This window comes from Manis pentadactyla, chromosome 14 (assembly GCF_030020395.1).
Source record: "Manis pentadactyla isolate mManPen7 chromosome 14, mManPen7.hap1, whole genome shotgun sequence".
Lineage (NCBI taxonomy): Eukaryota > Metazoa > Chordata > Mammalia > Pholidota > Manidae > Manis > Manis pentadactyla.
In genome coordinates this window covers 81,297,363-81,313,496 of record NC_080032.1, presented here as the reverse complement: position 1 = coordinate 81,313,496, position 16,134 = coordinate 81,297,363, and the positions used below count along the sequence as shown (strand labels likewise).

Genomic DNA, 16,134 nt, shown 5'->3' with positions numbered 1-16,134 from the left:
ACTTATGTCTATCTGGGTGTAGAACCTTTTTACAGTGATTATGGATTAGAGTGGTACCAGTTGCACCCATGGTGGGCTTACTTCTCTAGGGCATTTGAAAGAGGTAGGCAGTGGGGCCCTTCTCTGTTCTGTGCTGCACAGTGTGGAAGCCTGAACATCAGGTGTTTCAAGCAAAGGGTATTTAACAGAGGAAATTAGGTTTCAGAGTTACTGGGAGGACTGGATAGGGGAAACGGGGCGTGCACTGTGGTCTTATTTCAAGGTCTGGCAGGGCCTGAAGCCACTGCTGCTCCTCCTCTGAGCCTCCGGGCCGTGGCTCCCGCTTCAGGGCTCCGTGTCTGCCGTACTCTGTACGAGCCTGCCACTGGGCGGCTGCCTCTACCTTTCCTGGACCAAAGAGAGGTCCCTCTGCTACTTTGCTGTGCTTTCCAATTCTAATGACTGTCGCTTGAGCCCTGCTGAGCCCCTGTGATATAGGGAACACGTAGAAGGGAGGGGATGGTCCTGAGTGCCACGCACAGCATCTAACATGTGCTGAACCCTCCCGTGGATTGCAGAATTTACAGTATCTTGGCAACTGACCATTAATGCCAGCAGCATTCCTCCAACGTATCTCTAGTTTGTCCCCTAGCGAGCTCTCCTACCATTGCTAGACCTCCTCGCTTATAGGACAGGAATTCTTAGTGTGAGATCCATGGTGAGCTTCAAGTTATTTGTTAATCTCTAGCAAGTGGATACAAAATGTGTGTGTATGTGAGACAACCAGAAGGTTTTATCAGCTTCTCTTTTATCTGCCTTCCCGAAGGAGTTCGAGTTCAAACATGGATGAGATCATACTAGCTGGTGTGATTAGCAAAGAATTAATAGAAGTTTGACTTGAGAAGTAGGCCTTGTAGGATGGGCAGGAGTTTTGCTCACAGAAGGAGTGTTTTTGTAGACTTAATCCACTTTGAAGTATTTTCATGATTGTTATCTTAATTGATCTACTGGAGCAGAGGAAGACCTGGAAGCCGGAGTCTAGAAAAGGCATTGGAGAGTTATATACATTAGCACACAGAATTTGAGGCTGGGGCAGGAGTCCAAGTGTGGTCAATAGTAATAAAAAGAAGGCAACCTGTTTAAGGAGAATAATGAAAGTTCTCCTAGCACTCTGATATGCCTTTGATGAATTAACCCATTTTGTACATGAAGAAATAGGCTTCAAGATGTTAACTTCCTTGTTGTGACCGAATCGTAATAATTGGTGGCACTGGGAAGCCAACACAGTCATCTTCAGATCGTAAAACCTGAGCTTTGCTGCTACCACCAGCTGCCTGCCCTAACCAGCTGTTTCGGAGCTTCTGCTTTTATTTCCTAGAGCCTAGTGGCTTAGCATCTGGGGCAGACCGGTTCCAAGGACAGGTATCAAAGGACACAGAGTTCATGAAAAGCATGCATGAAAAGGGCCAAGAATTAAGTTAGTTCAGACCTCCAGGCCTTGCCATTGGTGGTTCTCTGCCTAGAATGATCTCTTCATTCTCTCTGCGTGGCTGTCCATTCTTAGCCTGCAGGTGAGAGCAGGTTTGAGCTCACATCTGTCTGCTCAGAGCGGCCCCTGCAGCTTGCCCTATCGAAAGCGACCTTCCCTAGTTGCTCAATCATGCACTCTGTTTATTTCCTCCTGGCACTTGCCAATTCTTACTTACTGGAAGCTCCAGTCTCATTCATTGCTGTGTCCCTGATGCCTGTAAGAGTACCTGGCACATAGTAGGCTCTAATGCAATCTGTTGAATGAATGTTTGAATAAGAAATGGGAGGAAACCACACAGTATTTCCAGTTTGGGCCTGGGAAACATGTTTTTTTTGGAGTAAGGCTGTGTTTGCAGATATAAAGCGTGAGCATCATGCATACACAGTGAGTTAACTGTTATGTCTCTTGGTCACTTATGGGCAATTTTGTTTTTCTGCCACATTGTTCTCTCCTGAAAACAAAGATTTGACAAGTTAGCATTAGCAGGCCGGCAGTCCCTGTAAACCATTGGCATTTGCTTGCCAGGAACATGAATACCTTTTAGCCATTATTATTGTTTTTTTTTTGTCTGTAGGTGGTTCATCACGACCCATGCCGTGGGGGTGCAGGTCAGTGGAACAGCTTGTTCAGATTTAAACATCTTGCAACTGGGAACTATTTAGCAGCAGAGGTAAGACTGATGGCATAGTACTCATAAATATCTGACTCTAAAACAGTGGAAGAGGCAGTTAGGTTCTCCAAAAGATTTGTAGGAACAATCATTTGTAGGAATAGTCATTATACAAGTGTGGTTATCGCCTATCATGTTCTGGATTGGCATATAAATTATTCTTAAAATGTAAATATTAATTGAAGCCTTCAAGTAATCTTTCTTAAAAATTAAAAAACAAACAAACCAGTAACAGCATCACAGAATGCTGGTGTTTGGTTTAGGGTATCTGGTTTGCTTATGTATGTGGTAAGTCCTAACATTTTCTGTTTAGCTTCAGTGTTTCAGAATGTCTGCATGAGAGACACGATCAGTTCATCGTTAACAGCGTGTAGCGTAGAGAGGCCCAGATTTGTCTTTGCTGAAACTGGCTTCTCTGATGGGTGGTTTTTATTGCTCAAGCCATTGGAGAGGAACAGATTTTCTCTCTGAGACACCAAACTGTCCTACAACTGTCAATAAAAATGGTAAAAACATAAAAAGGTCTTTTCTTTTTCCACTAAAAAGCATGTTGACTATCAGGTAGATGCGGTGGGTAGAATAACAGCATAGGAGATTTAAAAATGATTTGATCAAAGTTTGGTTATCTAATTTAAAAATAATTTTTAAAATATTCATTTTTAGATATACAAAAATACCCATTCTACCCTCGTCAACTGTTCCTGCTTTTCAGTTTAGAGTTTTTTTCTGGGATTCTAAACCGGAATTCGGTCTTAGAGCTTTTAGTTGTCTAACTTTGGTTTTAGAGGTGAGGGAGGGCTAAGGAAGTGGGGATGGAGAACAAGATTCGCGAAGCAGGAAATTCCTGTGAGCGTGCTGATTCCTGTCAAAACCAGCCTCCAGCCCGCTCCTACTAATCTGTGATAATTTTCTTCATAGTGCTTGTGGGTATCTGACTTCCTTTGCATTTTATTGATTTTTTCTGTCAGAATGTATGTTCTCTGCAGGCAGGGATTTTGTTATTTCATTTTTTTCTTTTTATTTCTAAAACATCACAGTGTCACCAGCACCCAGGACAGTGCCTGGTACTTAGAAAGCATTTGATGACTATTTTTTGAAAGAATGGGTGAAAATAAAGAAGCTATTGAAGCTTCTGTTAGTTGAGACCACGGGGCAAAAGAAATTTTGGGATTTGTATTTGAGAGTTATCTGGAGCCATATTTGGGAAAATTATCTCTTAAAACTCCGATTTCCTCCTCTAGAAAATGGGAGCAGTCACAATATTTATGCATAAGACTGCTAAGAACTTTAAATCAGGTGAAGTGCCTGGCAATAAGGTGTGGCTTATGGTGAACATCCAGTGATGCCAACATGATTCATTCTATTATATGATCAGTACGGGTTGTGCTACTTTTATAAATACCTGACTCATTATTTATGAATCTGTCCAACTAAGTGAAATATAGCTCTGTAGTTTATGGGCTTTTTATACTGTAAATACTTATGGAGTAACTTTTTTGAGAAGAAAGCCTTTGAAACATATAGCAGTAAGGTAGCAAATCTTGTCTAAAATAAGAATTAGAGAAGTCTATTAGAGGTTTTATTAAATATAAGGAATTAGGATTAAGATTCTCTTGGGTCTTATGTTAGTGGCTCTTTTCCTTAATTTGCTTTTTCAGTCAGTGGCTGTCTGAGCTACTGGTCTGTAGAAAACTAACATGGTTACACATTACTAGTTTTCCTTAAACTTGTATCACTTGATTCATTTAAATGGTTAGGTTATTAAGAATTAAATTGTTTATTAACTTTAATAAAGATGCAAGACCTTAGTTCATTAAAAACCAAAAAATAAAAACAGTTGATTCCTTGAAAAGAATTTCAAAGACTTTTCATTCTACTTGTAAGAACACAAATTAACCTGCCGGGTGCTATTTTATCTGTTAAAGGATCTGGTGTATTAGTAGAATCTCTTCTCTCACCTTTAATACTTTAGATAACTTCATTTTTTATGGAAAGGTAGGGGAAGAAGAATTAAGCATTAAATATCTACCTGAAAACTGAAAGCTAGGAATCTGTTTTTTACTGATTATAACTAGTATAATAGAATGGGTGCTTCTGTGTTGTATTCTAAAACCAAAAGCCTCAAAATGCTGGCATCCATGAGTTAGAGTTATATTTTATATGTCAGCTAAGTTCAGACAAGACCCTGGCATGGTTGTATCTTAGGATGTCTGCCCACTGGTGTGTGAAAGTGTCCTGAGGGGTGGTAGAAACACAGTGATTGTGATAAAAAACTAATTTCTAATTCCACTTGCACAATAAGTGGAAAATAGCCCTCGACAGCAGGAAGGTGATCCTTTCATCATTTTGCTTTTTAAAAATGCTCAGTTCTTTAATTTCAAAGCATTATTCATGTCATTGAGGATAGGGGAAGCAGTTCCCAGCATTTTGAGTTGTGAACTCTCTAGCAGTATTTATTTTATTATTATTATTATACCCTTATTCACAGGGGAGAAAGGGCCAAGTGGCTTTTGTTTATTTTCCTTTTTCAGTTTTATCTTTAATGTCCAGTGCTACTTAAAAATAAGACACATGATAGGATGTTGAAAATGCAGGAGTTGGAAATGATTATTTTTGGAATTCATAAAAACAGACATCATCTTTAAGATTTCATACCCTCTTTGATATATATGTTTGTAAGGGCCTGATAAGCTCACAGCATAATAGAGGATGCTGCAGGAAGATAAGGAAGCAGAAGAATCAGTCTTCACCCTCAAGTAATGGACCCTCTAGTTTGGAAGAGAGCATAAAATAAATGACCACAGGATGATCTTCAGGCAAGGTCACGTAGGGCCGATTATGTGTGCAGGTAGAGTTGGTGTGGGACTACCAAACGCTCTTGCTTGGGGCAAACTTTTCCTTGGTTCCCAAAGAAAGTGATAAACATGGGTGGGCAGAGAAATAAAAGGACAGTTCTTGTAGAAGTTGCCAAGGAGGCACAGACAGGGATGTGGAATGTGAAAAGGGGGGCCTGGCTCAAGGAAAGGGGCTCCAAAAGCAATTATTGAGGGACAGATCCCTTTGTTTGAAAATTGTGAATGAAGGGTTTCGATTTAATCTAATTAATGAAGTTCGGAGATTATCTTGACAGCTACTTTAATGGCTGGGACTGCACAGCTATTTGCAAACATTTGGTAGACAGCAGTGATGTTGTTAGAAAAATCTAATTTCTGTCCTTGAGGAGCTATAAATGTATCATAGTCATAGCAGTGTGAATAGTGGTGTGCTTATGAGGAAGCATGGAAGTGCAACCACACCTTTCGTCGATGGTGCAAGGGAGGTCCGAGGAATGGCGAGGGGGCCAGAGGGATCGCTGCTTGATGGGTGCATAAAGCAGATGGGGTGTCAGGGAGAGGGAAAGTGAGTTCTGGCAGTGAGAACCGCCCTTACGCAGGCAAGGAGGTGTGTGGTATCGTACAAACTAGGTTCATATGGGTAATACATATGTGTGTCACATAAGGGATGTGTGTGAGTTTGGAAGTGGTGCTAGAAGGTGGGAGAGGAGTTGGGTGGCCGGAACCGGTGGGCAGCTGGTTTTTCAGGCCATGTATATTAAGCTAAGGAGAATGGATGTCTCTTTGAAGTAAAGAACAGTGTTCTACAGAAATTGGTTTACATAAGACCACTGCAGAGTCACACTGCCCATCATGGGGGTCACCAGCCACATGTTGGTGATCTAAATTAAAATTAATTATCACTAGAATTAAAAAAGTCAGTGTCTCAGTCACATTTCGGTTTGTTCAGTGACTGCCTGGTAGCGGGTAGTAAAGAACCAGAACATTCCATCGCCCCAGGGAGACTTCTTATGGGTACTGTGCTGCTCTGGGACCTGGGGGGGGTGCCCTGAAGGGATGGACCTGTGTCAGGGGGATGAGATAGGAGACACAGGTGTGATACCGTCAAGGAAATTTGAGGACTTGAGCCAAGGGAATGGCGTTGGTAATGTCAGGAAGGGGAAGGGTGGAGACCTTTTTAGGGCATAGAAGCAATGGCGTGGAAATCCACGGAGTGTCAGGGGCTAAGGAGCAGGAGGATTTGGGCTTTGGAGACCTGGTAATGTCATTCAGCAGTCCAGGGGAAATGGGAAAAGGTGCAAAGTTGATGAGAGAAACAACCCGTTCAACTTTGAATATGTTTGATTGTAAGCACATTCACGGGAAGATGTCTCATAGGCACAAAGTGCGCAGTTTGGGGATTGGCTTGGCTGAAGAAGTAGATGTGGCTGCCGTCAGCATGGATGAGGTCCTCAGGGAGATGACGAGCATCATCTTTAAGGCCTGAGAAGTCAGGGAAGCAACTTGGAAATCAGATGGGCTGGATCACAAATGCCAAGCAAGGGAGGATAGTTTCCAAAAGGAGGGAGTGCTATGGAAAAGTCAGGAACACAGTGGATTCACTGCGTTTGTCAACAGCATGTCATTTGTGAGAACACTTTTAGTGGAAACTAGAATGGACCGGGTGGAATGACGAGGAAGCCTGGAAGCAGAGGCAGGTGAGGATTGAGTTTTTGTATTGTGGCTGTGAAAGGGGAGGAACAGTAAGAAAGGGAAAGTGAGAATCCTGATAGGTTTTTACAAATTATATTAAAAAAATAAGATGAATGAGAACGGAGCTGTTTTTGTTTTATAGAGATGTACCTATCAGAGGGGCAGGATTTGGCAGTGGATTACTCTTTTCTCTTGGCCTTTCCACTCTCAACACATATTTATAATTTGAAATGTTCTTCAATGTGTTCAAGACATTCCTGGTAAATTGGATTATGCATTTCTGGAATTGCCTTTGAGTTTATGGTGTTTGTATTGACCAGTATGGCAAAGAGAGCCTAGTGTAGTGGGAAAAAAATCCCATGTATACTGTTCACAGTCTGACTTTAAGCAAATATTTAACCTCTTGGAACCCCAGTTCCTTTGTGTGCAAAAAGGTGATAATATGTATTACATGGGATTATTTTGAAATTAGAGAAGATAGGGAATAGTTCAGCACCTTGCACAAAAATGTATCCAATAAGTGTTAAGTCCTTCACTTCTACTGAGATTAAGGGGACAGAAATACAGAGTAGTGATTATTATTATTTTTATAAACTGGTGTTTCCTTGTCAGTCAGACAACTTAAAGGGGGAAAAGTTTAGGGGTTCACCACTGGATACTTTGTGCCTAGAACAGTATCTGATACTTAGTCTACATTCAGTAAATAGTGGGCCGAATCATAGAGACCATGAGGCTGTAAAACCGATCATTTCACTTTACAGAAAAGGAAACCCAGGCTCAGACAGGTGATTTGCTTTGTCCAAAGTTAAAAAACAAGGTGACAGAATTCGGGCTGAATACTAGAGCTGTATTGCTTGATCTATATCAGTGGTTCTCACCCAAGGGTGATTCATGTCCCTCGGGGAATATTTGGCAATGTCTGGAGACATTTTTGTCAAAATTGGGGAGAGTGAGCTACTGGTGTCTAGTGGGTTGAGGGTAGGCATACAGCTAAATTTCCCATAATGCACAGAACCAGCCCCATGACAAAGAGTTGTCAGGCCCCAAATGCCAATAGTGTTAATTTTAAGAAACCCTGATTTACATTATACTGAAATTATGTGATCATTTACTGACTGCCTAACAGGTGCAGGCACTATTTGGATACTGTGAAGAAAACAGTGATTGACATTTGGTCCTTCTCTTGTAAGCATTTGCCATCTAGAAGAGAATGATACTAATTCAATCACTGGGACATCATTCTGCTATTGTTTCCAGCATATAGACGCATCTGAGATAACTGGTTTTTGCATAATGTTTAAATTATCACCATCTATAGATGATCATGATTAAACTTCATAGCAAGTTCAAAGGGCTGTAGCCTTAAATCTAAGCACAAACGAGAAAAAAAATAACACCTAAAATTTTTACTTTCACATGTACTTCCTAAACATGATATTTTATTTTAACTAGTTCTTACTGGTGTGGCTAAGTTATTCAGAAAAAATTTATTAAGCCAATTGTTTGTGTAGAAATGAAGGGGGCACTGTCCAAAGGAAATAAGACTTTTCATATGCTAAGATTCTGTAGTCTAATTGCAGAGACAAAACACATAAATTACAAGCTATTTAAGAAAAACACCATATTTTTGCATGTGTGTGTGTGTATGTGAATTGTGGAAAACATCTAAGAATTAGGATAATGATAAAAGATACAACACTGTTTAGATTTTATTCTGTAATATACTAAAGTGAACCAAGGCTTATAAATGGACCCTTATTCAACTTAAAGATCTCCAACAATATGGTTTCAGGGAATTCAGGATTTATTTTTGAGAAATACACAATGCTGGAAACTCATGGACAACAATCTGAAACAAAGTATTTAATTATGAATTAGATAATAAAGACATTTGTGGCTCCATAATATAATTCACTGTGGTACTGTTATTCTCTCTCTTACTGTATTCGTTTCTGTGGGCCATACAGGAATTAGATGGCTTGAGGGGAAGGTGAACAGTCAAATATTTAAAAAGCCTTGACTGCACAACACAGATGTTGTTTGCTGTAGACCTTTCACTCAGATCTCCTTATTGCTGCAGGAGGGTTTGAAACCACATCTGTGGGGGAGAAAGGAATTTTATCATATTTTGAGTAGGATAATATGAAGCCTTACTAGTTCTTCCATAGCCATGGGAAGAATTATAAATCAAGTATCACAATTTTTGATCTGCTGCTTCTATACCATATTTATTTGGATAGTATGAAAGCACTAAGTTTTGATGAGTCCTTCCAAACAAGATAGATCAAGTAATTCAAGCAAAATAAATTTATTTGTTAAAGATTTTATAATTGCCCTTTTAGGGACAACGAGCCAAACTTCCACCAGATGGCAGTAAACACTTCCTAACCACGCAATAGCCTTCGGATTTAATTAAAGACAGTACTAACGAAACCGGCATGTTAGCATAAGATATTCTGAATAATGATACTGTAGTTTTAAATATCCCTATGTTTAGTTCTCTGGCAACTGTATCAGCCATAGTATTTGAAAAGGGATTGGCTTATATGTTTGTGTATGCATATATACATAAATACCATAGAGGAACATACATACCAGACTATACACACATATAAATGTTATAAATCAAAACATGAATTGTCTGGCACATTTAAGTATCCAGTAAAGGTTATTTTTCCCTTTTTTTCTTTTTGTTCTGAAAGGCCAGTCATTGGAAAGAGGAACATGTACACATTTAATTATATTAAAATACACTGTTTTTATGATATTTCTCTCTCACTCTTTGCTACTTTTGTATTCAGACTTGTCACATTTTCTGCATGACTTCTTTCTAGTCCTCTTTGGCTGTTTAAATGAGAATGCCCTTCAAAAGGTAATAGTGGGTATTTGCTCTTTGTATCTTCTCTGTCATTCACTCTCATGGCTTCAGTGGGCCATGAGTTTGATCTTGGATATGCTCCTGCCATTGGGACATGATAAATATATCTAAGATTGAATTGTGTCCCCACAGAGTTGGGAATTTTCTTAGCTTATTGTTAAAAACTTGAGAGTCACGATAAATGTATTTTTCTCTCCCGTTTACACATTCAGATTCTACTTCCTTTGCCTCTGTAAGATTTTTTGCATCCTCTTTTTCTTTTCATTTCAGCATTATTATCTTTACTGGGCCTCTCACTTCAACCACTGCGCTTGGCTACTCTGCCTCCCCCATCCTCTGTCTCCGTCTCCCACTAACCATGGCCAGCTGAGGGTCTTTGTGCACTGTTTCTGTAAGCATTTTCCCAGAGATATTCAGAATCTTCCTTAAGATGCAAGTCCCTTCGTCCTTATGGTTTAAAGGCCCCATTAGTCTAGGCTGGCCTTCCGGTGCCCACCTTGGATCACTCCTGTGTAGCAGGAGGGAGGTGACATGCCACCGTTACTAAGCCAGGTGGCTTTGGCACCATCAGACCCATGCTTCTGAATAGCCCTGCCACCGCGCAGTGGTGTGACTGCACAGAGTACCTCGCTTGAGGGGCCCCATCACCTCGTCTGTAAAGTGAGGTCAAGAATCTCTTCTAATAGGGTAATTGTAAGGGGGAAATGAATTAGCCTTTCACAGCATATAGAAAGTATTCCATAAATGACGTTTATGGGTCTTCTCAGAACAAGTCTCACTTTCTCACCTGTACGGCACTTGCTCCCCTGCACTGTCTGCCTTTATTCCCTCCTCCTCCTGTGCCAGTTAAAATTCTTATCCACCCTTCAAGGCTTATCTCAAATGCTACCTTCTCCATGAATAATTCTGGAATAAATTTGCCCACCACAGATCCCTCCTTCCTCTGACCTATGTTATTTATAAATTATTCATTCCTGTCTTCTATCTCTTGTCACATTCTATTTTGTATAACAGCTAACTTTATGTCTTATCTTTCCCTCCTAGATTGTGAGGTCTTATGGTCAGGGACCATATTCTCTTTGTCTTTGCTAAAATACCATATGCCATAATGCTCTGCCCATTATAGATGTTCTATTAATATTTATTGAATAAATGATTGAATAGCACATTAGATCTCTCCAATGCCAGATTTATAATTTATTTTTTAACATAAGGAAATATTTCCTTTTAAAGTCCCAAAAGATTTAGGAATCTCTACATGACCATGTCTTTTCTCCTCCCCTTTCTCTGGAAATAGTATTTTTTTTCAGTTCTTCCTTAGTCTAATTATATGAATAATTACTGCTATTATTATATTTAGAGAAGGAAAGCACTGGTATAATTAAAACATATTAAAGCTTATATTTATTTGGCCTTTGGTTTACTGAATTCACGTAGCCATGGATATATTTGAGTGGCTTCTCCTCCTCCTCTTCTTTCTCTTCTTCTGTTTCCTTCTCCTTCTCCTCATTATTAAAATTTTTATCATCATTGTAATGAGTTTGCTGAGGCAAAAACTCTCTATTAATTAAAAAAAACCCCACATTGCAGCCTGGGAGACACAAGAGGAAGCAAAATCTAACTGATCAGCACCATCTTTAGTATTGCTGCCAAAGACGTGAATATTGAATATGTAAAATTTCATGACATGTAGTTAGTAGGCACAGACTTTTCTCACTGTTCGGATGAGGACCCTGAACTCCGTGGGGGTTAGGTGACCTATCCTAGGCCCGTGGTATTTCCTTACAGAGCAGAGTCTGGAATCTGGTTCCCCAGATGTCCCTCAAGGACTGAACTGTGTGATCCTAAGTAGCAGAGTATGTGGGCACTGAATTTTAGAAAGTAACATTGTCTTTTGGATAGAATCTGATCTACGTTTCAGAGGGCACAAATGATCTTGTAGTTTAACTTAGGTAGATTGCTTCCCGTGTCTGTACACATTTTAGTTATGGACATATGGTGTCCATACTTCACAGTGTCTGTAACCAACTATTTTAGTGCTTATTGAATGAAAACTTTAACCATAGGTATATCCTTGGTTAAACATGTTTCATATCTATTGGATATGTATTAGCTATAGTTTTAGTATGGATTTTTTGGTTTAATTTTAAAAGTCTGAATTCTTCAAACAAAACAAATTTAAAAACACTTCTTGGAATTTGCATTATTACCAAGGAAAAGTGTGTCTTTTTGAGTTGGGGTAAATCAGTAGACAGGAGGCTGGTTAATTCACTATCTCTTTGGCTTTCGACCTTTCACTCTTGGATTCCAAGAGCAAGAATAATCCTGTTTTGAAACTAATTCTTTTATTCATAATTTAAGAGATTTAAGGACCCTGAGGTATGTATCTCCAAAGAAAAACCAAGTTCAGCCTCAAATCTCCCCAGTTGCTGCCCTAGCACTAATGTGCAGCTTGTTACTAAAGTTCTATTTTCTTATTCCCACCCCGGCCCCCACTGAATGTCAGCTCCAAAACCTGAAAGACTGCTGTCATGTGACTCTTGGACTGGCTTCTGCTCTCTCTGTCTACTCCCTGCCCTTACACCCCACTCACTTTCTGATTTATTTAACCATAGTTTTGTCTGTTTTTAGATTTCATATACATGGAGTCATACAGTGCCTGGCTTCTTCCACTTACATTTTTAAAAATTGAGATACAATATTGACATATGAACATCTTACGGATTTTAGGTGTACAACAGAATGCTTTGATATATGTGTATTTGTGAAATGATTACCACAGTAATGCTAGATAACATACACACCATGCATACTTACACAATTTTTGTCTGTGATGAGAACACTTTTATCTACTTCCTTAAAGATTTTTTAAGGTCTACTCTCTTAGCAACTTTCAAATATGCAATACAGTATTGTTAACTATAGTCACCATGCTGTATGTTACATCCCCAGGACTTACTTATTATATAAGTGCAAGTTCGTACCTTTTGACCCTTCTTTATCCATTTAATTTGCCATGTCCCCCCAGTCTCCTGCCTCTGGTAACCACAAATCTGATCTGTTTCTATAACTTCGGGATTTTTTTAGATTGTACATGTAAGTGGGATCATATAGTGTTTGTCACTCTGACTGATTTGTTTCATTTAGCATAAGGCCTTCAAAATCCATCCATGTTATTGCAAATGGCAGGATTTCCTCCTTTTTTATGGCTGAATAATATTCCATTGTAGGTATTTTTGAGATCCATCCTTATTGTGTGGTTCAGTGGCTTATCATGTTTATTGCCAAATAGTACTATATTGTTTGAATATGCCATATTTTGTTTATCCGTTCTCCTGTTATATGATATGCAGTTTCATCTAAGCCTAATTTCTGGCTCTATTTTATGTCCTCCCTGTGCCCTTTTCCCATCCTCTCCATCCAATGGTGCTGTCATTCTGTTTTAGCTCATTTTCCTGGAACATGGCAGTTCATTCTTCAGCTGAAGAAAACTTTGTTCTCTGTTATCTTTGACTATGGCTTTTGTTTCATTTATTTTCTCTTCCTTTTGAGTACACCAATAGCTCATTATTTGATACACCCTTCTCTGGCCCTCCGTGATTATTTTCTTTTTCCTAATTTTCAATTCTTTACCCTTTCCTTTGTGTTGAGGGATAAGTGTCCAATTTTTATTCTTTGCACCACCCATTTCTTATAATATTAACTATGCTTTTTATTGCTGCCAGTATGGGCTTTCAATTTGGATTTAGGCTTTCATTTTTCATGAAGTCCTCCTTACCTTCCTTTTATATTATAAACTTTATATTTTTATATGATTATTTTTATATTATAGTTTTAGCTGTTAAACTTATTAGGTTGCCTTCATAGAGAGGTAACGTTTCCTTGTACTTTTTGAATATGCCAGAGCGTTTCCTGAGACTTCAGTTTGTATAATACCATAGATAATATTTGGAAAAACTCTTGAGAAAGAATTTCCCCTTATTCTACATACCTTTTTTTTTTTCTTTCTCATTACCCTCAGGCGTCTGAGCTCTGTGTGAGCGGGACTGGTTGAGTGGATGATCCTTTTGTTCTGTTTTTTAATTCTCAGCCCTCTTCCTGAACCTTCAGCTGAAGGACAGACTGTAGGGCAGTCACTGTGGGGGTCCCCCTTCTGGCAGATGCCGATTCTGTGTACCTGGGCTCTACTGCAGCGGCTTCTTTCTCCTACCCCTTTGCTATTTCTGTATTATTACTATTTTAATCTTTGGAGATTGTTGTGATTTCCATTCAATTTGGTATCCTGATTAGAATAAGAGCAGTGAGAATTATGCTTTACAAACGTTGCATTGTTAGTACATGATTGGGATATGGCTTTACAGTGACTGTGTATGGAGAAAAATATCTTTGGAATGAAGACAGTAAGCACATGAGTGAACCGAGCACAATGCCCCGGCACAGTTCTTAGTAAAACACTCTTTTGGTTAGGTGGTGGCTGACATTGCTGCCGTGCAGGTCAAGCCATTGCTTTGAAGGTTACGCTTTGGGTAACTCCCTTCATGGAAACACTTCCATGTTATCATGCATCGTACTTCCAGCACGGAGCAGCTGCAGTTCTTCCTCTCCTTCAGGCAGCCCTTCTGAGAAAGCCCTCTGCCCTCACCTGCTCCCTCCACTCCCTGCCCATGGGTTTCCTGAGCTTTGCCGTTTCTTCTGCGTATGTCAAGATAGAGGTAGTGGGACAGCGGGTGGGAGGACTGGGGAAAGAATTTTCTGCTCAGTTAAGTGGCAGCTTCTCAGTGACAGAGAAGAACTTGTATGTAGGATTTTGGTTGGTAAATACGTGGGGTTTCTGAGTCAGTGGACAAATAGTGGGACCCGTAGCAGGTAGTGTGTTCACATGGCCACTAGCTTGAAGTGAGGTTGAGCTATGCCATGAAATGAAAATTGGGGAATTCTCTACGTCGCCCCCAGTGCTGTCTGCTTTCTAATTATTGTCAGTTCATTGAAGAGTCGGGTTTAGATGGACTGTCAGCCTTAGCTTTCCAGGAGATGAAAGTTTTTTGTTTTGTTGTCTTGATTTTGGTGCTTCGGGCCCCCTCTTTGTTACTTAGTGATGTTGGTAGGGGCATTCCTCAGAGCTATGAGCCCAGAGTCATTCTGAGAAAGACTCCCAACCTTATGCTTTAAATGGTGACTGTAACTACCTAGAGGTGCATATTATGTACCCCAACTAATCCACATTAAAATAATTACATTCGATTGGACAACTTGTTATTTTGAGGTTAAACACCTTGTAAGCCTGTTTTATAAGTTATCAAACTAGTTATTATATCAGTACAATGAATGCATCCTTTTGAAACTAGTTAGCAGGGAGTCAGGGGCTGTGGATTCTAATAGCTGGAAATGCATGGGCAATACTCAGCATATCCGGAGCTCATCCTTCTCATCCAAAGATGAGAAACTCCACATCCAAGCCCGAACACACATGTTCTTGTTTGTTAGTTTCTGTAGTCCTCATGCCTTAGCTGACATACCCGATAAAGAGTTCCTCTTTTATTTCACTTCCTTTTCTTTGTAATGTAGCATGTGGAGCGTGATCTTGAACTCTTTTGAATGCTTCCTCAGAGGAGGTGAGATTGTTAGTTCCCACTTATTAAAAAATGTCAACTGTTCTGATATAAACAAAGGCCATAAATTTGGCATTTTTAGCTGTGTCTCTTGCAACTAAAGTTTGAAGGTAACTGTTTACCAATAGTTTCTTTCCTAGCTTCCTTTTATATTAAACTTAGTTAAGGGTTCAATAGTGAACTGAATTAAGCATCTCTGGTTTTGATAATGTGCTTTTTATAGCAATTTAAAACTAGTTTTGTTTTGTTTTGTTTTGTTTTAGCTTAATCCTGATTATCGAGATGCCCAAAATGAAGGGAAAAACGTGGTGAGTAGAGCTGTTTTTTCCCTAAGAAATTCCAAGCATTTCATTTATATTTTATGTGAACAAATTGAAAAGTTAATAGGAAATTTGAAGACAAGGGACTTTGAAGAGATTTTCTGAATAAAGGCTGGGGATTTAAGATAAAAACTAAAAGATGATATGGCCTAGATTGTAAGATATCCAATAGGGTTTTTGGGAAACTTCTATCATGTGTGGTATAATGTGGAAGGCAGCTGGCATCTTGGAGCTATGGTGGGTCTCGGTTTAGTTTTCAGAAATGCATAGAAACTGGTAAGGAGAAATAGAATTGTGGCATGCTATTAAAATAGGACAACAGAACAATCCATCTGATTCCAAATAAGTTGGGTTCTATTTATGGGGAGAAATTGGAGCATTAAGCAACTAGATGACTGATTTTTCTGGTATTCAAAGTGTGTTACTCAAAAAGCTTTCTTAATTTTATTTTAAAACCAATATTCATTAAAAATACTTACTATTATTTACCCTGCTTATTTCATCATCATTTGCAAAGATGATGACAACATGAGTTAATTCAATAAAAAATTCAGGACATTTTCAGACAAAACCTGGATGGCAGGCTGGATTTTTAGAATTTTATTTTATTTTAGCAATTTA

General features: G+C 39.3%; 1 protein-coding gene across 1 annotated transcript in view; it reads left to right on the top strand.

Annotated features, from left to right (window-relative positions):
* ITPR2 (inositol 1,4,5-trisphosphate receptor type 2) overlaps positions 1–16,134 on the top strand; it is a 445,246-nt gene that overhangs the window by 97,021 nt on the left and 332,091 nt on the right. The window contains exons 9-10 of the mRNA XM_036889596.2: positions 2,085–2,180; positions 15,457–15,501. Coding sequence (XP_036745491.2) covers positions 2,085–2,180; positions 15,457–15,501 — 141 coding nt within the window. The remainder of the gene's footprint in view (positions 1–2,084; positions 2,181–15,456; positions 15,502–16,134) is intronic.